The sequence below is a fragment of the Triturus cristatus genome, chromosome 6 (assembly GCF_964204655.1).
Source record: "Triturus cristatus chromosome 6, aTriCri1.1, whole genome shotgun sequence".
NCBI classification, from domain to species: domain Eukaryota; kingdom Metazoa; phylum Chordata; class Amphibia; order Caudata; family Salamandridae; genus Triturus; species Triturus cristatus.
In genome coordinates this window covers 1347644803-1347668968 of record NC_140589.1, presented here as the reverse complement: position 1 = coordinate 1347668968, position 24166 = coordinate 1347644803, and the positions used below count along the sequence as shown (strand labels likewise).

The following is a 24166-nucleotide window of genomic DNA, read 5'->3' as shown; positions in this document are numbered from 1 at the left end:
TATTAATTGAGAGAGAACAGCAGGGCTGTGGGTCTGATTAGCAGGCCCACAACCACATCTAAGTCGAAAACCAGTAAAGCAAAAAGTGGGGGTGAACATAGAAAGCAGACCCTACTCTCCTACACAATTGAGCAGAATAGCCTCCTCATTTCTGATGCTGGATGCAAATATGTCTAGCAAAGATGGGATGAGACATCTTTATCACCAGTGTTACCACATAAAAGAAGGACCATGGACAGAGATGCAAAGAACAAGTTACTTACCTTCGGTAACGCTTTTTCTGGTGGATACAGTATCTGCCTGTGGATTCCTCACCTTGTTAATATCCCCTGCGCCAGCAACATTCGGAAACTTTTGTAGCAGTCCACGCCGATGAGGTCGAAGACGACGTCACAGAGACACGGCTACACTCGCGACTCCGCTGACGTCACCGGCCTCATAAGAAGACCTCGTCGGCGTGATGACGTCAGTTCCACCCTTTTGTCCGTGCCTTCGAGGCACACGGACGGACTGACAGCAATATATACACAGTATACACAGTACATAATATACAAACCAACACACACAGTGTGGAGAATAAATAGAAAGGCAAAATAAATAACACAATGCCTTTGACAGTAACAAAAACATTTTGAAACACCATCATATACTGTAGGTATACAAGGGTGGACAACGGGGAGGCGGGTGGGTCAGTGAGGAAGCCACAGGCAGATACTGTATACACCAGAAAAAGTGTTACCGAAGGTAAGTAACTTGTTCTTCTGATGGATATATCTGCCAGTGGATTCCTCACCTTGTGAAAAGATTCCCACAGCAGTCCCACTCCCGAAGGAGGGTGTCCACCCTTCTATACCATAAAGTCCCGAAGGACGGAACGAGCAAAGTGTCCGTCCCTCCTCACCTCGGTATCCAAGCAGTAATGCTTCACGAAAGTGTGGAGGGAGGCCCAAGTTGCCGCCCTACAAATGTCCTCCACAGGAACACCTCTAGACAAAGCAGAAGTGGAAGACTTAGCTCTAGTAGAATGAGCCCTTAAACCCTCTGGAGGTTCCTTACCAGCCAAAGAGTAGCATATCTTGATACACAAGACAATCCATCTGGAAAGGGTGCGCTTGTGCTCTGCTCTGCCTTTCCTGCAGCCAACAAAGCCCACAAAGAGCTGGTCATCAACTCGGAAGTCTTTTGTCCTGTCAAGATAGAAGCTCACCGCCCTCTTAGGGTCCAAGCGGTGAAGTCTCTCCTCCTCCTTGGAAGGGTGAGGGGGAGGATAGAAGGTAGAAAGGGTAATGGACTGCCCCAGATGGAAGGGAGTCACCACCTTTGGCAGAAATGCAGCCCTGGTCCTGAGAACCATTCTTTCAGCATGAATGGTCAAATACGGGGGTTTTGAACTCAGAGCTTGAAGCTCACTTACCCTCCTTGCCGAGGTGATCGCAATGAGAAAAACCGTCTTGAAAGACAACAATCTCAAGGGACACTTGTGTAAGGGCTCAAAGGGAGAACCCATAAGATAAGTTAAGACAAGGTTTAAGTCCCATTGAGGCACAATAAAAGGAGTAGGAGGAAACTTGTTTGTAGGGCCTTTCAGAAATCGTAAAACAATAGGCGATTTGAACAAAGACGGCTGATCCGGCAAGCAGAGGAAAGCCGACAAAGCCTATAAGTATCCCTTTACAGTGGCCACGGCAGGGCCTTGCTGAGCAAGAGAAAAGGCAAACTGCAGAATGTCAGATAAACAAGCCCTCAAAGGATCAATTGACTTCTCTCCACACCAGAGCACAAATTTAGACCACCTATAGAAATAAATAGATTTGGTGGAATGACGTCTGGCAGACAAAATTACATCTACCACATCAGGTGGGAGAGAAAAAGAATTCAGGTTGGCCCGTTCAATCTCAAGGCATGAATGTGTAAGCTCTCGAGGTGGGGGTGTAGAACCTGCCCCTCCGACTGCGAGAGGAGGTCTGCCCTCAGAGGGAGACGGAGCGGAGGGCACGAGGAGAGGAGGAGAAGATCTGTGTACCACACCCTTCTTGGCCAATCCGGGGCGATCAATATAACTTGGGCCCGGTCTTGGCGAATCTTCCTCAGAACCCGAGGAATCAAGGGTATGGGAGAAAACGCGTAAAGGAGTTGTGAACCCCAATTCAACTGAAACGCGTCCCCCAACGCTCCCCACAACGGATACTGGAGACTGCAGAATGACGGGCAGTGAGCGTTCTCATGAGTGGCAAACAGGTCCACCCGAGGGGTTCCCCACATCTGGAAAACGTGATGAACCACCTCCGGATGAAACCTCCACTCGTGATCGGCGGAGAACTTCAGAACCCCGGCCAGATGATTTGCCATCATACAAATCTGCTGCATACAAATCTGCTGATCCTGAGCCCAGGACCAGAGACGCAGAGCCTCTCTACAGAGACAAAGAGACCCAACTCCTCCCAGTTTGTTGACATACCACATCGCGGTAGTGTTGTCCGTCAGGACTTGAACCGACTGACCGCAAAGGGAGAAAGGCCTTGAGTGCCAAACGTATCGCCCGCAATTCCAGAAGGTTGATGTGAAACAACCTCTCCTCTGGAGACCAAAGACCCTTGATCTCCAGATCCCCCAGATGTGCACCCCACCCTAAAGTGGATGCATCCGTTATCACTGTGGCCACCGATGGAGGTAGATGGAAGGGCTTTCCTTGAGACAGGTTGCCCTCCACGCTCCACCAAGACAGATCTGCCGCAGCTTCTATGGAGATCCTCACAGACTCCCTGAGATCTCCTTTGTGCTGATACCACTGCTTGCGGAGACACCACTGGAGCGCCCTCATGTGCCAGCGTGCATGGTTGACCAACAGAATGCAGGAAGCAAACAGACCGAGCAGGCGAAGGACCTTCAGGACTGGAACGACCGCCCCATTGTAAAACAAAGGAATCAATTCCTGTATGTCGAGAATCCTTTGTGGAGGTGGGAATGCCAAACACAGTAGTGTCCAGTACCGCCCCTATGAACAGGTTGCGCTGAGAGGGCACCAGGTAAGATTTGGGCACATTTATCGAGAAACCCAATTTGAACAACAGCTGAGTTGTATCCTGCAGATGATGTAGCACCTTCTCTGGCGACTCCGCTTTGATCAGCCAGATAGGGGAAAACTGAAATCCCCGACCTTCTGAGATGGGCTGCCACCACTGCCATCACCTTCGTGAAGACTTAAGGTGCAGTAGCAAGACCAAACGGAAGGACTGCAAACTGATAATGTTGCGACCCTACCGTAAACCGGAGATACTTCCTGTGGGACCTCAGGATGGGGATGTGGAAATACGCATCCTGTAAGTCGATCGACACCATCCAGTCCTCCTGACACAGCGCTTGAAGAACCTGCGCAAGGGTGAGCATCTTGAATTTCTCTTGCTTCAGATAAAGATTCAAGATCCTGAGGTCCAATATAGGACGCAATCTGCCGTCCTTTTTCGGAATCAGGAAATACCGGGAGTAGCATCCCTGACCCCTCTCCTGCACTGGAACCACCTCTATCGCGCCTTTTCTTAGTAACGTCAGAACTTCCTCCTGTAGGAGAAGACGGTGGTCCTCTGAGCAAGCCCCTTGACAAGGAGGGTAATTTGGAGGGAATTCCCGAAAGGGAAGGGCGTACCCATTTTCTACAAGATCTAGAACCCAGAGGTCTGAAGTGACCAATTCCCAATCTTGTAGAAAATGGGTAAGCCGGCCCCCCACAGGACCAGCATGATCCAGAATGGTGGATCTAGGGCTGCTTTGCAGTGGTGGGGGGGAGCTGAGGAAGAGGAAGAGGAGGAGGAGGAGGAGGAGGAGGAGAGTTGTCGGCCACGAGTGTGACCCCTGATTCTGCCTCTGTATCCCTTATACAGAGTGCTTTGCTGCTGCTGTTGTGGCTGTCTGTATGCACGAAAGGTAGACCTTCCGAAGCCCCTGTACCTCTTGAATGAGCCTCTTGGCTGAGTTTGAAGGCCCAACGATTTAGCCGTGGCCTTACTCTCCTTAAATCTTTCCAGCGCAGCATCCGCTTTCTTGCCAAAAAGACCAGAGTCATCAAAAGGCAATTCCAAGACTGTTGACTGGACATCAGGGGAAAATTCCAATGATTTAAGCCACACACTCCTCCTGGTGGCAACAGAAGATCCCATGACTCTTGCCACTGAGTCAGCTGTGTCCAATCCACTCTGGATCACCTGACGCGCCGCCTGGGCCTCCGAAAGGATCTCATTATAACCAATCCTATCCTCTGATAGTTTTGGGGCTAGTTGTTTAGCTGAGTCCATGAGAGCATGTGTATAACGTCCCAAGAGACAGGTGGCATTCATTGATTTAAGAGCCATGCTGGCCGAAGAGTCGACCTTCTTGGCCGACTGATCCCGCTTTTTTGCTTCCCTGTCACTCAGGACCTGGGGAAATGAGCCCAATTACTTTCTTAAACATGCAGCCTGAACAACCAGACTCTCAGGAGACGGATGAGATGTTAAAAATTCTGGGTCTCCCGGAGCTGCCCTATACCTCCTGGCGATGAATTTGGAAACTGCCGGAGCAGAAAAGGGCTTACGCCACACCTCCATCACTGGCTCTATGATGGCGTCGTTAAAAGGGAGCAGAGGCTCAGAAACAGCAGAAGGAGAGTGCAGAACTTCCGTTAAGATGTTCGGTTTGAACTCGGCAGAAGGTAACTGCAGATCTAAATGTTCAGCTGCTTTTTTTTTATAACGGCATGGTATGGAGCCACATCCTTCGAAGGGTTATCAGAAGGAGGAGTAATATCCCATTCGGGTGACAAGTCCAGGCCACTAGTCTCCTTCAACTCCTCAAAAACATCATCCGACTCCATGAGTTCCCCTTCTTCTACCTCCTCCATAAGGTATCTTTGTTCATCCAGTACCCTCTGTGCCTCCCTCCTAGACCTGATTCTCACAAACGGCGACGGCGGCGCCGTGATCAAATCAGACGGCGCCAGAGCCAGCGTAGAATGTGGATTCACAGGGGCAGCCGGCGTCAAACGGGGTCGAGTCGGCGCCGGTGAAGAAGGGAGTGGCGTTGATGTCCTCGGTGCCGGTAGATGCCAAGATGGCGTCACCGGAAAAAATGGCATGACGGGAGCCTGAGGAACTCCCAAACTGAAGGCCATAGGACCCGAAGGTGCACCAGAGGAGTAACATGGCTCTGGAGAATACTCCATACATCGCATTAAGATAATGCGTGGGGTCCTGACCTGGTCCAGGGAACGCAGGATATTGCTCTGGCATCACCGGACTCTGGCCTACCGGCGCCGACGGTGGAATCAGTGGAGCCGAAGGGTCACCCGGGGCTGGAGGCTCCTCACACGGAACCAGGGATGAAGCCGGAGCCGGAGATGGAGCCAGAGTCAGAGAATGTTCCGATGAAGCCACAGGTGACGACAGGCCAACAGGTGAATCTGGAACGGGAGAGGGAGACACAAAGTCCTTACGGTGTCGGGAGGGCGATGTCGATCTCGGAGCCGCATCCTTATCCAAGTGACGCCGAGACGAATGCCTCCTCTTCTTCTTGTGCTTCCTGGATTTGGAAGCATACCCCTAAGTAGACTTCGACGCCGACCTCGATCTCGATTTTCTCCGGTCTCTTTTTTCTTTCTTCATCCTCGCGATGAAAAACTTTGCTTCCCTCTCCTTGAGAGCCTTGGAACTCATCTTGCAGCAGCAAGAACATCCCTCGACATCATGGCCCGATGACAGGCACCACAAGCAGTCGTCATGCGGATCCGTTATGGACATGTGTTTCCCACATTCACGACACGGCTTAAATCTTGACTTCTTCGTCGAACACTGGATCTGATCAACTATGAATAGCTATGTGGGCAATATGGTTAGTAAATTGGTCTTGCACATTCTCTGGATTTTTCATATACCAAACAAGAAGGAAAAAGAGTGATAATTACAAATATATATAAAAGGTGGTAATCGGTAGTCAACATAATTTACGACGGCTTTGCCATTCAGAAACTTTTACTTGTCCAAGGAGAGCTGCTCTAGAAAGATCATTAACTTCTTCCCCTAGCCAGGTAACTTTTTAAATACTATAAAGCTTTCCTGTGGTGGTTGAATACACCTTACTCTCTTTTTGGAAAGCTTTTTATTGAGCCATTAGAAAAAATATGCTTGCAACTTTATTTACCAACATGTTTTGTAAGACTATTCTGTGTTTCCAGCGTGTACAAAACATAAAATCGATAACCTTTAAAATGTACTGTGGAACCTTCTTTGCATGACTGAAATATTTTAAGTATGTATGGCTTAAGATAATTTTTTAAGGAAGTTGACAATGCTTTGAGCACGAATATTTACACCAAATAGCATATACAAAGCTGCATCAAAAACAAAGCAATAACGGAACATGAAATCAAGCACTGTATCAACTAATATGAGGTACTGAAGGTGAAGAGAACGAAATCCAAGATGGAAAGCAAAATACGAATTAAAAAATGTTTACAAGGCCCAAAGTTTATACTAAAGAGAGTAAGTAGAGCAAAAAAGCAAATTCTCTGGACTACTCACCTTCATGTCTTGACTTGTGGTCAGTTTGAGCTTTTAGAACCCTGTACGGGAAAAATGATTTTTTTTAATACCACAACATATCTAAATCCCTTAAATGATAAAATGAAAGTCTCTGAAGCAATAAGCACAGAATGTAGAAGTAGTAAAGAACAAGTTACTTACCTTCAGTAACACTTTATATGGTAAAGACTATCTAGCCACAGATTCCTTACTTTAGAATTCTCCCCAGGCTTCAAAATGGATCGGGAAATAGTTAGTGAGCAGTACACCTGCGTGCTGAAGGTGGCGTAGTGGGGCTCCACGTGGCGCTATCACAAGTGACACATGCAGCCAGTAGTGTTTTGTGAATGAGTGCAACGAGGCCTATGTCGCTGCCTAGCAGATCTTCAGGACAGACACTCAACAGGCTAACGGAGTGATCGCAGCCTTTACTCTGGTAGAATGAGCATGCACAACTTCTGGGGGATGCGTCTTTGCCAAAGTGTAACAGATCTTAATGCACAGCACAGTCCATCTGGAGATGGTTCACTTGTGCACCGCCTTGCCTTGCCTTTCCTGGCTCCGACGTACAAGTTACTTACCTTCGGTAACGATGTATCTGGTAGAGACGATTCTAGCCGCAGATTCGCTAATGTAGAATTATCCCCAGGCGCGAGACTGGATCCTGAAAACATTTTGCCACAGCATCTCTGCGCGCCGGAGGCGGTACCACGTGACCCCGCCCCAATGTTGTCCGCGGACGTGACGTCAGCGAGGTCACATAAGTCCCACCACGAGGCGCTGACGTCAGTTTTCTTCAGAGAACTTCAGAGAACTTTTCCGCGCCACAACGTGAGCCATCACAAACAAAACTGTGAGAGTATGGGAACAGTGTGCGAAAAAATCAGTGAAACAGAAAGGGAAGAAGTGAATGGTGAGGAACAGCACCATTAGGGACAGTGCCAAGCACTGCGTTACTGAAAGACATGGAAAGGAAAGAGCAGAGCACCGCTCTGAGAAGCAACTCTGCAAAGCGAAGGCGCTATCCTCCTTGGAGGCAGAAAAAACATGTGAAAAATGTATCCCCAGTAAAAAACTAAGGGCTGAGGCACAGCCAAGAGACCCCAACCCAGAGGATTGCAGAGGAGTCAGAAACCCCAAGCAATGTAAAAAAGGAGTAGATTATGAGTAGGCCCCACACTGGAAGAACCAGGGTGCAGGGACGTAAAAGTACACATGAAGCACAAGTTACTACTTGTGTAACGACATATCTGTAAGAGACATTAGTTAGTGATAGATTCCTTATCTTGGAATAATCCCCAGGTGTCAGACTGGATCCAGAAAGGGTTGCTAACAGTACCCCTGCGCGTCAGTAGGTGGCGTCGTGTGGCTCCACGTCCGTCGCTGGCGTCGTAAACGCAGAGATGACGTCAATTCTGTACACGACTTTACGTGCCAGGAACGCAGAGCCATGCAAGAAACTGACCACTGGTGCCAAGAAACTAGGGCCCTGAAAAGGATGACCTTAACCCTAGAAATCAGTTCGTAGAACGGGGAGGATGGGCGGGGCGGTAAGGAATCTATCACTAACTAATGTCTCTTACAGATATATCGTTACACAAGTAGTAACTTGTGCATCTGGAACAGAAACGTTAGTGATAGATTCCACCAACCCCGGTGGAGGGTCTGCGAACAGATTACACCAGAAAGACACGGAGAACCGAACGGCCAAAGAAGCCGTCTCTCGGGACTGGACTGTCAAGGCAGTAATGCTTGGTAAACGTGTGCAACGAGGCCCACGTAGCTGCCTGACAAATATCCTGCAAGGGTACGCAGCGTCCCAAGGCAGTAGTGGCTGCAGTTGCCCTGGTAGAATGGGCACGCAGCCCCACAGGAGGCTCCTTCTTAGCCAAGGAGTAACATGCTTTGATGCACAGAATGACCCACCGCGAGATGGTTTGTTTGTGCACAGCCCAACCTTTCTAGGCGCCCACGTAGCCAACAAAGAGCTGGTCATCGACCCAGAACTGCTGTGTACGCTTCAGATAGAACCAGAGCGCACGTTTTGGGTCCAGGCGGTGGAGCCTCTCCTCCTCCCTTGAAGGAGACGGAAAGAAGGTGGGCAAAGTGATGGTCTGCCCGATGTGGAAGGGCGTGACAACCTTTGGCAAAAAAGAAGGACGGGTCCTTAACACCACCTTGTCCGGATGAACAGAGAGGAAAGGAGGTTTGGAAGAAAGAGCCTGGAGCTCTTCTGGCAGAGGTGATAGCTACCAGGACAGCCGTCTTGAGAGAGAAAAGACGTAAAGGACAGTTGTGAAGGCGCTCAAAAGGAGCGCACATCAGATAGGTCAAGACAAGATTTAAGTCCCACTGAGGCATTACGAATGGCACAGGATGAAACGTGTGTAATGCCTTTCAGAAAACGGTTAACAACCGGGGACTTGGAGAGAAGGATGATCTGGAAGCCTGAGAAAGGCGGAGCTGGCCGGAAAATAACCTTTGATAGTGCCCAGAGCAGAGCCCTACTGGGCCAATGAAAGAAGGAACAGAAGGACTTCGGAAAGAGGGGCAGAAAGGGGATCCACAGCCTTAGCTGTGCACCATGCCACAAACTTGTTCCACCTGCAGGCGTATACTGGGATGCCTGGCTGCTAGAATGACATCACAGACTTCGGGAGAAAGATCGAAAGCTGTCAACTGTCGCCGCTCAATCTCCACGCATGGAGGTGGAGGCAGGACAGGTTCGGGTGGAGGACCGTCCCCTGCTGCTGCGAAGAGGCAGTCGGATCAGGGGATCGATCGCCATGCTGAGTAGCTCGGGATACCAGTACCTTCGTGCCCAATCCGGAGCTACAAGAATGACTTGGGCCCGGTCGTGTCTGATCTTCTTCAGCACTCTGGGCAGAAGTGGTATAGGCGGAACGGCGTACAATAGACCGCAACTCCACACGCAATGAAAAGCGTCGCCTAGCGAGTGCCGCCATGGAAATTCCAACGCGCAGAACTGATGACATCACGCGTTCTCTTCGGTGGCAAATACTCTAACCAAGGCTCTCTCCACTGCTGAAAGAGACCTTGTACCACGTCCGAGTTCAGACGCCATTCGTGATCCATCAAGCACCGGCGGCTGAGTTTGTCCGCCCTGGCATTCAGAGAACCTGCCAGGTGTTGAACCACCAAGGTAATGCTGTGATGTTCCAGCCATGTCCAGAGGCGCAGAGCCTCCTGACATAGTGTCCAGGACCCCACCCGCCCTGTTTGTTGCAATACCACATGGCGGTGATGTTGTCCGTGAACACCTGCACCACAATTCCCCGTACAGAGGGAAGGAATGCCTTCAGTGAAAGACGGATCACCCGAAGCTCCAAAAGGTTGATATAGAGCCGGAGACCAGAGTCCTCTGATCAGCCTGGGGCGAGCCCGCCTTCAACAACCAGTCATCGAGGTAAGGGAAGACTGACACCCCTGACCTGCGCAGGTGAGCTGCGACCACCGCCATCACCTTCGTGAACACCCGAGGGGCGCTGGTAAGGCAGAAGGGGAGCAGGCCAAACTGAAAATGCTCCTGGACTACCGTGAACCACAGGTAACACCAGTGGGCCGGCAGAACCGGGATGTGAAAATATGCATTCTGCAGATCCAACGCTACCATCCAGTCTCCAGGGTCGAGGGCAGCCAGGACCTGAGCCAGAGTCAGCATTTTGAATTTCTCCTTCTGGAGGAAGCGATTGACGTTCCGGAGGTCCAAGATGGGGCGCAAGCCCCCCTTGTCCTTCTTGGGGACCAGAAAGTAGTGGGAATAACAACCGCTCCCTACTTCCAGCCCAGGAACGCACTCGATAGCCCCCTTGGCCAAGAGGGTTGTGACATCCTGCTGGAGAAGTACCATGTAATTCCCCGACATGCGGTGGCATGGCTGGAGGGTAGGACTGAAAGGGAAGGGAGTAACCCCTGCGGATGATCTGCAACACCCACTTGTCCGATGTGATATCGCGCCAGTGGGGGAGGTGGTGGCGGATCCTGCCAACCACCGGCGTGGGGTGCTCCACAAAGCTCGGATTAGGAAGGTTTGGAGGTAGAAGCAGTGGGGGCCGAGGTGGACTGACCCCCACGCTGATTCCCAGACCCACCCCTGAGGAAGCCGCGGCCGCGTGGAGGCTGTGTCTGCACAGGCTTGCTGAAGGAACGTGCCTGGGCGCCTTTGCCGTGGCCACGAAAGGAACGAAAGCCGGGTGTGGCCAGGCTCTTTGCAGAAAGACCCAAGGACTTGGCCGTGGCCCGCAAGTCCTTAAAACACTCCAGTGCACTGTCGGCCTTATCACCAAACAGGCGAGTGCCATCAAAGGGCATGTCCATTAGCGGGCTCTGGACATCGGGCGAGAACCCAGTAGATCGCAACCAGGCGTGGCGATGCAGCGCCACAGTCGTAGAAATCACCCTACCCAGTGAGTCCGCGGTGTCCAAACCACACCGAATGACAAACTTAGCTGCATCTTTACCCTCAGCAACAGCTGGGGACAGCACAGCGTGGATCTCCTCAGGACACTGAGGCAACACCTGTGCAACCGTATCCCACACAGCGTGGGAATAGCGGCCCAATAAGCAGGCGGTGTTCACCAACCGCAGCCCCAAGCTGGCCGAAGAGAACAACCGCTTTCTTTACTGTTCCAGCTTCTTAGAGTCCTTGTCCGGCGGAGCCGTGGGAAAGGCACTCTGCGACATCGAGGCCTGGGTGACCAGGCTCTCAGGCGTAGGATGAGTGGTCAGAAACGCAGGGTCACCAGGCGCCGGGCGGTGACGCCTGGCGACATTCTTATCCACGGGGGCCCCTGTGGCCGGCCTCGACCATGTGTCCAACAAGACGTCAGTGAGGGCGTCGTTAAAGGGAAGCAGGGGCTCTGACGAAGTGGACGCCGTCTGGAGCACCTCAGAGAGGAGATTAGTCTTGAGGGCCACCGTGGGAAGGTCGAGGTTGAGGACCTCAGCTACCCGATGGAGCACCATCGTGTAGGAGACGTCCTCCTCCATGGTAGGCGGTGGAGAGGCAAACACCAGGTCAGAAGAGACATCTAGGTCGCCGGCGTCCTCCAAGTCGTCCACCCAGCCCTGCTCGGAGTCACACTGACGGGCAAGAGGGTCCTCGCACCCCTTCCAGTCATCCTCCACATCTGTTGCAGGGGGAACAGACCACAGTAGCAGAGCTGGAGCCTGAGAAGGAACATACGGCGTCGGAAACAGCGCCGTGAATGGCGGCGGCCGGGGCCGAGCCCGCGCCGCATCCCAATGCGGATCCCAAGTAGGAACGAAATGGCCCTGGAACCGGGACAAGGGCGGGACAAACGGCATCCCGCAGGATCCTGTGGCACCGAAGCTGGATCCGGCGGCAGCGCCGACAGCCCAACAGGATCTGGACACGGGACCATGGGGCCCGAAGGTGCGCCGGCGGGAGCCCGAGGCCTGAAAAGGCGGTCCATGGTGGCAAGAAATTCTTGCACCTGTTCGGGAGTCACCGACGGACCCAGGTAAGGCGGGTAGGCCGCGGGACTCCCAGACTCCAAAGGGGCAGAACCCCTGTCCCCCTTGTCCGCAACCGAGGACCAACGGGGGGACGTCAGAAAGAGAACACGCTTCTTCGACTTCTTTTTATGAGCCCGAGGAGCGACGACTGCGGCCCCACGACCGTAACCCTGGAACGGTCCCTGAAACGGCGTTGGGACGAGTGCCAGACATCCAGCAGCTTCTGGCGCCGCTCCCGCAAGGTCTTCAGGGCCATGGCTCGACAGTCCCGGGAGTGGTGGTCGGTCTCCAGGCAGTAGAGGCAAACATCATGGGGGTCCGCCACCGACATATTGCGACGGCAGGCCCCACAAGACTTAAATCCAGGCATCCCTACGTGCACCAAGGAGAAAAAGGGAGACAAAAGTCTCAAAAGCGTAGTCAAAAAGTGACTAAGGCACGTGCTCTAACTGGATCTGCGCTTGTCTGGCGCGGAAAAAGAAAGAACTGACGTCAGCACGCATGGATGGTGCCTAAGTAGTCTCCGTGACGTCATCTCGGCGCTTACGACGCCAGCTACGGACGCGGAGCCTCACAACGCCACCTACTGACGCGCAGAGAAACTGCTAGCAAAACTTTCTGGATCCAGTCTGACGCCTGGGGATTATTCTAAGGTAAGGAATCGATCACTAACGTGTTTCTTTCAGATCCTACCGTTCAATTACCAGAACAGAAAGAGTGGAACAAATAAACAGAACGGAGCATCCCGCCAGGGAGGGAGTGAAAGAGGGCACCCGCAGAAGACAAATGCCACCCGGAGGGAGGCGAGCGCAGAAGATCAAGTTGAAGGGTCCTCCCAGAATGGGGAGGAAGGGTGGGCCGTGAAGGAATCGGCGGCTAGAATCGTCTCTACCAGATAAATCGTTACCGAAGGTAAGTAACTTGTACATCTGATAGAGACTACTAGCCGCAGATTCCTTAACGTAGAATAGATACCTAGCCATACCCAGAGGGGAGGAGGGCTGCGAGAGAACCTCACCAGCTTGGAAAAACACAGGGCCCCAACAGGGGATGTGTCACGGGGACAGGAAGAATGGCCGAGCCCCCTACAAGCATATGTAAGCAAGAACAAGGAGAAATGAAGGCTAGGATACCACAAGCCTACCCGAGAAGCAAAGGGCGTCAGCCAGAAAACCCGGAGGAACAGACTACACCAAGCGAGTACCAAAGAAAGAAAAGAACCACCCGCAAATCCGAGGAGAAGAGGTGGAACGGAGGCAGAGCCTGCCTCAGGAGAACACACACAGCGAAGGGGACAGCTGAAAGGGTGTCAGCCCCGAGGCAGGGAACAAGGCAGGAACGGCCCCACAGCCAATAAGCGCAGACATGAGAAGGAAGACAAAGACGCGCAAAGCTCCAGCAAAGCAAGGGACAGGAGCACATTGTTACACGCCAAGGCCCTCGGAGGTTGACCATAACTACCAGGCGTGCGCAGTAGGCAGCTGGTAAATACTATGAAGCAGCGTGCCCAGAATAAGCCGAGCACAAGACGAAAACAGAGGCAAGGGAACCCCAGAACAAGCCCCAGAGAAGGACCATCCCAGAGCACAACCCTTTCCACGAAGAGGAGTGGGACCAGCCAGAAGATAGAGAGGAGGAGGAGAACTCTTCAAGAAGCAGCCGGGAGGGAGGGGAGGAGGGGGGAACGAAGCGGCCCCTGGGAAGTGAGACATATGAGTACAGACCTAAATCCGTCCACCAAAACACAGGAGAACACCAGGAATAACCTAGCCCCCCTGGAATGCAAGGCAGAGGCCCAGGCCGAAACGCCGGAAAACAAGGTGGAAACACCAAGACACGACGCCGTGGACGGCATGACAAGAGACGGTCTGGCGATCCAGAGGCTGAAGAGGAAGGCAAATATCCCGCAGGAACAAAGGGCAAAATGAACGACAGGCAAGCCCCGTAGAAGAAGGATCTTAACACCATTGGATACGGAGCGGGACAGAACCTGGAGCAGCGCAAGCTGCGCTAAGGCGAAAGAAAAAGACGCAGCAAGCGGTATAAAGTGACGCCAGGAAACGCGAGGAACCAGAGAAGGCATCCACACCCACTCAGCTTAGGACAGAGCTATACAATAACAAACAAGTACCCCGCCGACGGTATGACGCGTCCCCAAACAAAACAGGGGAATACCTCTTAGGGAAACCCGCAGCAGAGGTGAAGAACATAAAAGACCTGTGGATATCACCACTGGCAGCTTACCAATCAGCTAAAAAATACACAGATGGTCCAACCTGACGACCTATACGGCTTCACCAACAGCCAAAAATTACTCACCACAAAATTTGAAGGGCTGAACCAGCAGCCAAAAGAACAGAGGGGCCAACTTAAGGACCCTGAAGTCATTCCAAGCCACACACAGCACACAGGCTGGCCAACCGAAACACTAGGCCCCAAAGAGAAAGGTGGGATCAACGCCTCTCATACAACACCTGAGGACCGACAAGCCGAAGCTTACGGACGGGGAGGAGGACGGAGCCCCGCAAGGAGTCGTTGAATAGCGGAGTCCGCGTGGGTGTTAAATAACAGAATCCCATCAAAAGGTAGGTCAACAAGATGCTCCCGAATATTCTCCGGAAAGTCGCTATCCCGCAACCAAGCATGGCGGCGGAGGGCCACAGAACTCGCCATAGCGCATGCAAGAGAATCAGAGACATCCAAGGCCGAACGGAGAATAAATGCAGCTAACTCCCGTCCATCCCGCACATGGTGCGACAGATCAGCGCGGGCACCTCCGTGGGAGGTGCGAGACAGTAGGAACTCCGCAGAATCCCACAGGTCGGAGGTAGACCCGGCCAACACACAACGCGTGTTGAGCGCTCGCAGAGCAGCACTAGTGGAAGCGAAAATGTTACGCCCCCAGGAGTCCAACCACTGGGCCTCCCGTGACGGAGGGAGCAACACCGAAGGCAAGGAAGGAAAAGCAGTCTGCAGGACAGGGCCCTGGGCAGATCGTGCGGGCAGGACAGTGGCAGTGAAGGAGAGGCTGAGAGTGAGAAAGTGCCCTCTTTCTTGCATGGTATGCCCCCACTTTTTGCTGATGCACTTTTTGCTGATGTACTTTGACCGAGTTTGCCCTGGTCTCCTGCCAATCAGGTACCCAGGGCCTGTGTTCCTTCCCTAAAACTGCATTGAAGCCTAAACCCAATTGGCATCTCTGGCTACATGTCAGCCCCTGGTAAATGGTACCATAGGTACCCAGGGAACTGTGACCAGAGAAGGCCCCTAAGGACTGCAGCACTTATTGTGCCACCCTTAGAGGACCTGTACACTGACACACACACACTGCCTTTGCAGGCTGAGTGTCTGGGTGCAGAACAAAACAAAGAGACAACATGGCACATATCCCTGTGTGCCATGCCCACAAACCACTGCCCTGGCATACATCAGTCGCCCCTCTAGCTGGGTGCCCTATGCCAGTGGTGAGGGTACAGGTGCATGAGCCCTGTACCCCTACAGTGTCCAGGTCCATTCCTGGGCCCGGTAAGTGCAGTGCTGCCATTAAGATTATATGGTGCTGGGAGGTTGTCATTACGAACTTCACAGCACCATAATGGCTGCACTAAAGACTGGAAAGTTTGGTATCAAACTTCTTAGCACATTAAACCCACACTGATGCCAGTGTGGGATTTAATGTAAAATGCACAACAGAGGGCATCTTAGAGATGCCCCCTGAAACTCGATCAACTCCCAGTGACCTGACTGAGTGGCTGTGCAGGCTGCCACCACCAGACATGTTTCTGGACCCCTGGGTCAAGAGCTGCTGCTCTCGGAGGCCTGAAACAATGCACATCCTGGGACGAGGTGCCAAGCCTCCTCCCCCAGGATGGGCAGGGTTCACGAAGGAGAAGCTTTAAAGGCATGCTGCCTTTTTGAGCTTCTCCAGACCACTTGCTGTACTCAGCAACTGGTCCCCACTGGTTCTACCCCCTACTTTGGGCGGGAGAACCGGCGGGAAATACAAAGTGAGGAAGAGAGGTGTGCCCACCTCTGCCAACTCCACCCCTAAGGTGGGGGAGGCGAGGTGAAGCACAACCTCGAGTCCCCGCCATCTTGAGGATGGGTGGACCCAGCCAACCAGGACCAGTTTCCTGCCCCCCTCCCGCTGGAGAGTGGCAAAATAGGGGGTGTACCCACCCCAGGGAAGGTACCCATTGGTCCCTGCCCTTTACCTACCTGTAAAACCCCTAAATTTAGAATTTAGGGACACCCTGAACCTTCCTTCCTCAGATCCATCAACCACAAGAAAGGCAGAAGAAGGACGAGAAGCCGTGCAGAGCTAAGAGGACGACGCCCACTGACTTGGCCCCAGCCCTACAGGCTTGACTACCCTCGAACCTGCTCCTGCAAAATCCCGGCGTGTCCAGCGGCCAGCAACCTCAAAAACCCCGGAGGAACTGCCAGCATTCACTCTTCAAGCTGTTTTTCCCGTGAACACCGGACGTGTTTGAACTGCAGCTTCTGGTGCCAGCCAGAAGCCGCGAATCCAGCCCACTCTGCACCCGCCGAGCCCGGCTTGTGTTTGAGTGAACAAACACCACGAGGAGGTCCCCCCGGCGATCTTGACCCGAGATCCAGCGACCCCTGACCTGCCTCAAGCGTCCAGACGACACCTGCAGTCTCAATCAAGGAGACCGCCCCAGCGCGACCACAGCGCGTAAGAAAAGCCGATGTCTAAAGGCACCCATGCACCAGACACCCCACTGCCTTGTGTGCCCAACCCAATGGTGCCTAACCATCCCTCTACATCCCAACTTACCCCTCAAAGTGGTGATCACTCCTGGAATAGCTTCGTCCCCGAGCCTGCAGTGTTTCTTTGGCCCGGAGAATCTCCATTGAATTCAACAGAACTGCACCCTGCACCCCTAGCGCCGCTGAGGGTGTCCCTTTGGTGCTAACTTGGTCCCCAATGTGCCCTGAGCTTAACCCTAGGAGCTTTGCTCCCACAATCCTGTGGCCTTCTTGCCAGCAGCCGCCAACCGGTGTCCCCCTATCTCCCATAGGATAACATTGGGCCTAAACACTCTGCACCCGGCCGCCCGAGTGCTGCTGAAGGTGCAACAACAGTGCATCACTGACCCTGGGAGACCCCTGAGTCTAACCCCAGAACCCTAACTCAAAAGACCGATTACTTACCTTGAAACCGATAACTCATTTTTCCCCATAGCATAACATTGACACTTTTTCTCTTAAAAAGTTTCAAAGTGTCGACTTTTGAAAACTGCAAATATTCCTTAAAAATCTGCCGATTAACCAAAACACATTTTCTCAACTGTTTTCAGGAAATGTCCCAGTGCTGAATCCAGGATCCAGCACGGAGTAAGAAAAAGTAACGATAACCTAACTTACCTGCTAAGTGAATTTCCTCCCATGGGAAAAAATTGGTGAGTCTATGTGAAAAAGTTTCTAAGTGTCAACTTTTGAAATACAATAATATTCCTTAACCTCTTCAGCGCTGCGCGGATTCCCGCGCAGTGCTGAAAGATCTGAGCGCGGGCGGGGCCATGACGGAACGGTTCCGTAATAAGCACAGCCCAACCGGCGTGCATGACGGAACGTCAACGGCATCGAAGAGGTTAAAAATCATACCTTTAACCAAAACACATTTACTCACCTGTTTTAGGGAAATGTCCCAGGGCTGAATCTAGGATTCAGTCCTGTGGTTAGAAAAGTAATCTGAAAAGTAATTAACTGCATTTTTACTTAAAAAGTCCATTCAATTGAATGTACTATACCTGCAATGTGTTGCAAACTGCTTTCTTAAACCTGTAATCAAAACCAGTACCAGTTATACTGCAATTCTGAACTGTGTTCAAACAAGACAATTACTACTGCAAAGTATTTATATGCTTACCTTGCTTGGTTCTAGAAATAAAACAGTATATTTTTTTATACAAAACAATTGGCCTAGAGTTCAGTTCATGAGTGGATGAGACCATTTGCTGACTGAGTGTGTACATCAAATGCTTTACACTGTCCTTTGATCCTGCCGTACTGCTCGACCAAGCTACCACTTCAGAGAATAAGGTTCTCTCTAACTTTAACCTCCGCCAAACCTCTGGAGACTCTTGGACTCTATACACACAGTACCTCACTTTGGTGCAGTATATATAGTCAGTTTCTTAAACTGAGGCACCGGATCCCGCGTGGCAGGACACCCCCAGGCCCCCAGAAGAGAGTTGTGGAGCGAAGCTTCAAACGGAAGAAGCGGGACACCTCCATCAGTGCCCTGGTGGAGCACCTCCAACAAGTGGTCCGTTGGGAGTGGAGCGACCGGGTTGCACAATTGCAAAATGCCGGTGGCCGTGGAGATGGCCCAGACAAAGTCCACACTCACCTCCGTAGGGCGTCTTTGGGGGGGGGGAAAGCAACTCTTCCGTGGGCGAAGGCTGCAAACTAAGCTGCCCGTCCCCGTACCCTGCTGGAGGAGGAAACGGTCAGCCCCTGCTGATTGGAAGACCCATGGATGAGGGATGGGCCTGAGGGGTCTCCAGAGAAGGCGGAGAAGCCTGCGGGGCAACCAATTGCAAGGTGCCGAAGAGCGGGTCCGGGGGTTGTGGACGCTGAGACAGCGTAGAACCCGCCCTGGAAGCCGCCGGGGAAAATGCAACGATGCGGCGTTCAGTCTCCGGTGAAGAGGAGACATGGAGACGACAATCCTCCGGTGAGGAAGGGACATCCAGAGAAGAGTCGACGATCTGATGTCGGGGTCTCCCCCACAGGCACCAGTGTGTCCTCTATCGGCGCCGAAGTGTCCACCAGGGGTGCCGAGTCGACCTCCACCACCATGTGCCTCATCAGAGAAGGGGGCAGGGATGGAGCTGAACCAGCCGATGAACGGAACCGAAAAGGCGCCGACTCTACCTCCGACGAGGCAGCCACCTGCGCAGAGGACCGAGAGCGACTCGGGGAGGCGCCCCAGGTCCCGGCCCCCAGCCGCGGCGCCGCCAGGGCCGGGGAGGAAAGCAATCAATGCCAGACAGGCGCCGGCTCGGCCGCCGCTAAGACAGCCGCCTGTTCAGAGGACCGAGGGGGACTCTGGGACAAGCCGTGAGTCCCGACGACCTCCTGCGACACCTTGCTGCAGGGTTTTGCAGCAAGGCAGGGACGCCGTGGGTTGAAGAGGGGTATGCCCTTAGGGCCGCACCTCGACGACACCACACCTCCAAAACCTGAAGCCGAACTCGTCCCGGCTAGTCCGTAGAAGGCCCCGCACATTGTGAGGGAACCTCGGACGTCACAGGAAGAGGAGAGGGGCCAAAGAAGCCTGCAGAGCCGTAGCGTAGGCCTTCATTTGGACCCTTGTTGCCCCAATGCCAGAAAATGGCGGATAGGGTGGCAACGGGCGAGGGCTCACATCCAGAGAGAAACTCGCACCCTCTGCAGAATGAGGACAGGGCCTTGGTGACAAGCTGCAGGACTTACCAGCGGGCAAGCGACGCCCGTGGGGTCTCGGTGAAGGACGATGCCGCAGCAGTAATCAGCGGCTTCGGGACCCTTTCGAGGTAGGGGACGGTGTGACGAGACCGATCTAGACAAGCGAGCCGAAAGCAATTTCATCCGGTGCTCCCGTCGGGACTTCGGCTTAAGATGCTGACAAGCGGCGCAGCCGTAGAATCATGGTGCTCGCCCAAACACCACATACAAATAGGTTGAGGGTCCGTCGCCGATATCTGACGCGCACAAGAAGCACAAGTCTTGAAACCCGAAGGCATTGCACACTGTTCCCAACGCAAAGGCGTTAAAAGAGGCCTGAAAACAGGTCAAGGGAACTTACTTCGGATCCGCGTTGCACGCGGAAAAGAAGTTAACTGATGTCAGCGCGCCGGGGTGGGACTTATGTGACCTCACTGACGTCATGTCCGCTGACGACGTCACGGCGGGGTCACGTGGTACCGCCCTGGCACGCAGAGATGCTGTGGCAAAAAGTTTTCCGGATCCAGTCTCACGCCTGGGGATAATTCTAGGTTAAGGAATCTGCGGCTAGTAGTCTCTATCAGATATACCCCACAAAGAGTTGATAGTCTTCCAAGAACGGTCTGTGTGGTCAAGGTAGGACAACGCTCTTTTTGGGTTCAGCCGGTGGTGTCTCTCCTCTTCTATAGAGGGATGAAGCCGGCGTAAAAGGTAAGCAAAGTGATGAACTGGCCAAAATGGAAAGGTGTGACTACCTTAGAAAGGACAACCTATGCCCTGGGTACCTTAGTACCACATACTAGGGACTAATAAGGGTACACCAGTAGTCAATTGTGGAGGTACAGAAGCACTTGGAATGTCAAATGTAGGGAGAAAGCACAGTGACTGGGATCCTGATTACCAGGATCCCAGGCAAACTAGTCAAAACAATATACAGACACCAGCAAGAAGGGGGGGTAACCATGAAAGCAGATCCTATTTTCCTACAGTATAGCAATACCAAGATAAAGGAGTAAGACCCAATGGTCCATTGAATTACACAATAAGGTGAAACAGTGATCACTGGTATATAAAACTAGTACTTTAAAAGGTGTAAGCCTTACACTACAGGTTGTTCGCAGGGCAGTGAGGACAGGCAGGGCGTTAGGGAATCTGTGGCCAGAGTGGGTCTCTGTGAGAAAGTGCCATCTTGCTTGCATGGTATGCCCCCACTTTTTGCTGAATTGCTGAATGTACTTTGACTGAGTGTGCCCTGGACTCCTGCCAATCAGGTGCCCAGGGCCTATGTTCCTTCCCTAAAACAAACCAAACGCACATTGGCAAACCCTGGCCACATGTCAGCCCCTGGTAAATGGTACCCTAGGTACCCAGGGCCTTGTGACCAGGGAAGGCCTCTAAGGGCTGCAGCACTCCTTGTGCCACCCTTAGAGGCCCTGTACCCTTACACACACACACACACACACACACTGCCTTTGCAGGCTGAGTGTTTGGGTGCAAGACAAAAACAAAGTCGACATGGCACACATCCCTGTGTGCCATGCCCATCACCTACACTGCCATGGCCTACATCAGTCACCCCTCTAGCTGGGTGCCTTATGCCAATGGTGTGGGCACAGGAGCAGGAGCCCTGTGCCCCTACAGTGCCCAGGTCCATTCCTGGGCACTGTAAGTGCAGTGCTGCCATTTAAGAGTACATTGTGCTGAGAGCTCGTCAAACACGAGCTCCACAGCACCATAATGGCAACACTAAAAACTGAGAAGTTTGGTATCAAACTTCTCAGCACATTAAACCCACACTGATGCCAGTGTGGGATTTAATGTACCCAGCATCCCAGAGGACATCTTAGAGGTGCCCCCTTAAACCTAACCTTCAATCCACATCTGCTCTGAGGCTACCTAGGCTGCCACCCAGCAGACATGTTGCTGGACCCCTGAGTAGGAGAGCCCCTGCTCTCCTGGGCCTGCAACAATGCACATCCTGGGCGAGGTGCTAAATCTCCTCCCCCAGGATAGGCAGGGGGAAGCTTCAAAGGCATTCCGCCTCCGTGAGCTTCCCCAGGCCCCTGCAACCCCCACTCTGGCGGGAGGCTTTGGCCGGAAACCCCAAATAAGGACAGGGGATGTGCCAGCCTTCCAACCCCACCCCTCAGGTGGGGGAGGCGAGGTGAAGCAGATATCCGGGCTCTCGCCATCTTGAAGATGGGGAGCCCTACCCTATCAGGACTAGGCTACTGCCCCCTCCCACCGGAGAGAGGCAGGATAGGGGGTGTACCCACCCCAGGACAGGGACCCATTGGTCCCTGCCCTTCACCTACCTGTAACGCCCCTAAATCCTAGTATTTAGGGGCACCCTGAACCTTCCGTCCCCAGATTCCAGATTCAAAACTACGAAGAGCAAGAAAAAAGAAGACCTGCCCTGCAGCTGCTGAAAAGAGGAAGACACCAACTGCTTTGGCCCCAGCCCTACCGGCCTGTCGACCTTCGAACCTGCTCCTGCTCCAACCCAGCACCTCTTGTGGCCAGCAACCTCACCAACCCCGGAGGACCTGGCTACCTTTTGGCTCTAAGCCCCTGGGACTCCCATGAGTAGAGGCTCTACTCAAAACCTACCTCTAATCCCTGGCAGCAGCCCGGAACCGCGAACCCAGCACATTCTGCACGAGCCAAGCCTGGCCAGTGCCGGAGTGAACAAAGATCCAGAGGACGACCCCACGGCGACTGTGACCCCGAGTCCGGCACCCAAGGACCTCCCTCGACACTCCTGAAGAAGCCTGCAGCCTCAGAACAAGGTGCCCCCCCAACCGCGATCAACAGAGGGTATGATTTCCCGACACCAAAAGGCACCCCATGAACGCGGCGCCCCACGGCCCCCTGTGCCCAATCCCGGGGTACCTACCTATCCTCCAACTACGCAACTTACCTCTCGAAGTGGTGGTGGCACCTGAAGAGTCCTCGTCCCCGAGCTTGCAGTCTTTTTCTAAACCGGAGATTTCCCATTGAAATTAATTGAGCGCCCGACGGCTCAAAAGCACTCTGCACCCAGCCGCCCGAGTGGCCCTGGCAGTGAAAACTCTACACCTACCCACTTCCCCACTTGCCCTGAGTAAGTGACCAGGAGCCCAGCTCCCACAGCCGCGTGGCTTGCCAGTCAGCAGCCACCAACCAAGGCCACCCTATCCCTCATAGGATAACATTGGGCTTAACTCTCTCTGCACCCGGCCGCCCTAGAGCCGCTGAGGGTGAACCAACTTTACCTACCTGACCCTGGGGGACCCCTGAGTCTATGCCCAGAACCTCAACTCTGCCAGTCGAGTACTTTCCCTTAAACCGCAAACTCTATTTTCCTCATAGGGTAACATTGACTGGCTTTTTCCTGAAATTTCTTTTAAGTGTGGACTTTTCAAATCTTAAAATATTCACCAAAAATCAGCCGAGTAACGAAAACGAAATTACTCACCTGCTCTTAGGTGAGCTCCCAGTGCTGGATCTTGGTGCCCAGCACGGACTCTGAAAAATACTCACAACTGTACTTACCCTTAACTCAATTTTCTTCCATAGGAATCCATTGACTGTTTTTCTGTGAAATTTCTTCTAAGTGTCGATTTCTGCAATCTTTAAATATTCTTCAAAAATCGTATAATATCTGAAAACGTAATTACTTATCTGTTTTGGATAAAGGTCCCAGTACTGAGTCTAGGCACCCAGTACTGGATTACAAAAGTAACGAGAACCTACTGTACCTGTAACCTGAATTTTCTTCCATAGGGAATCATTGCCTGTTTCCTTTGAAATATTTTCCAAGTGTCAACTTTTAAAATAGCTAAATATTGTTTAAAAATCATTACAGTAATTAAGTCGACTTTCATCACTTGATTATGAGTACTGACCCAGGACTGAATCTAGGATCCAGTACTGGAATTCCAAAAGTAATCTAAAAAGTAATCTGTTGCAAATAATCTGAATTTACCATTGAGCTCAATGCATTGTTGTGTTTAAAAAAATAGAGAGTTGCCTACTGCAACCACTTGTAACTGTTTACAAAAGTGTATTGCATTTTGCAAAAGTATTTATATGAAACATCTCATGCTGAGAAAGTATATTTTAAATCCAAGTGTTGGTTCTAAAATAAAACAAGCATATATATTTTTATATATAAATCATTGGCCTAGAGTTCAGTTATTGAGTGTGTGAGACCATTTGCTGACTGAGTGTGTACAAAAAATGCTTTACACTGTCCTCTGATAGTGCCTTACTGCTCGACCAAGCTACCACTTTAGAGAGTAAGGTTATATCTAACTTTAACCTCTGACAAACCCTGGGGGACTGTGGACTCTGTACACACTGTACCTATTAGGGAACAGTATATACAGAGCCACTTTCTCACAGTCTCCACCAGATAATACGTTACGAAAGGTAAGTAACTTGTTCATCTGATAGAGACATCAAGCCGCAGATTCCTTAACTTTTGAATTAAATTCCATAGCTGTACCCACCGGAGGAGGGTCTGGGAACTAATGCTACTAAAGTTCTCCTTAAAAATCAGCCAGTCGCAATCAACAATTGGCCAGTTATGTGTAGGAACAGATGAAAAAGAGCTTGGGATCCTCATATAAACCATGGCAACGACCAAAGATGATGCAAATAAGTAACAGCTCTCCATG

The 24166-nt window shown here is 52.1% G+C and overlaps 1 protein-coding gene across 1 annotated transcript in view; it reads right to left on the bottom strand.

Annotated features, from left to right (window-relative positions):
* The window catches only part of USP34 (ubiquitin specific peptidase 34), a 2509780-nt gene that overhangs the window by 1885082 nt on the left and 600532 nt on the right, over window positions 1-24166 (bottom strand). The window contains exon 35 of the mRNA XM_085612349.1: window positions 6549-6589. Coding sequence (XP_085468475.1) covers window positions 6549-6589 — 41 coding nt within the window. The remainder of the gene's footprint in view (window positions 1-6548; window positions 6590-24166) is intronic.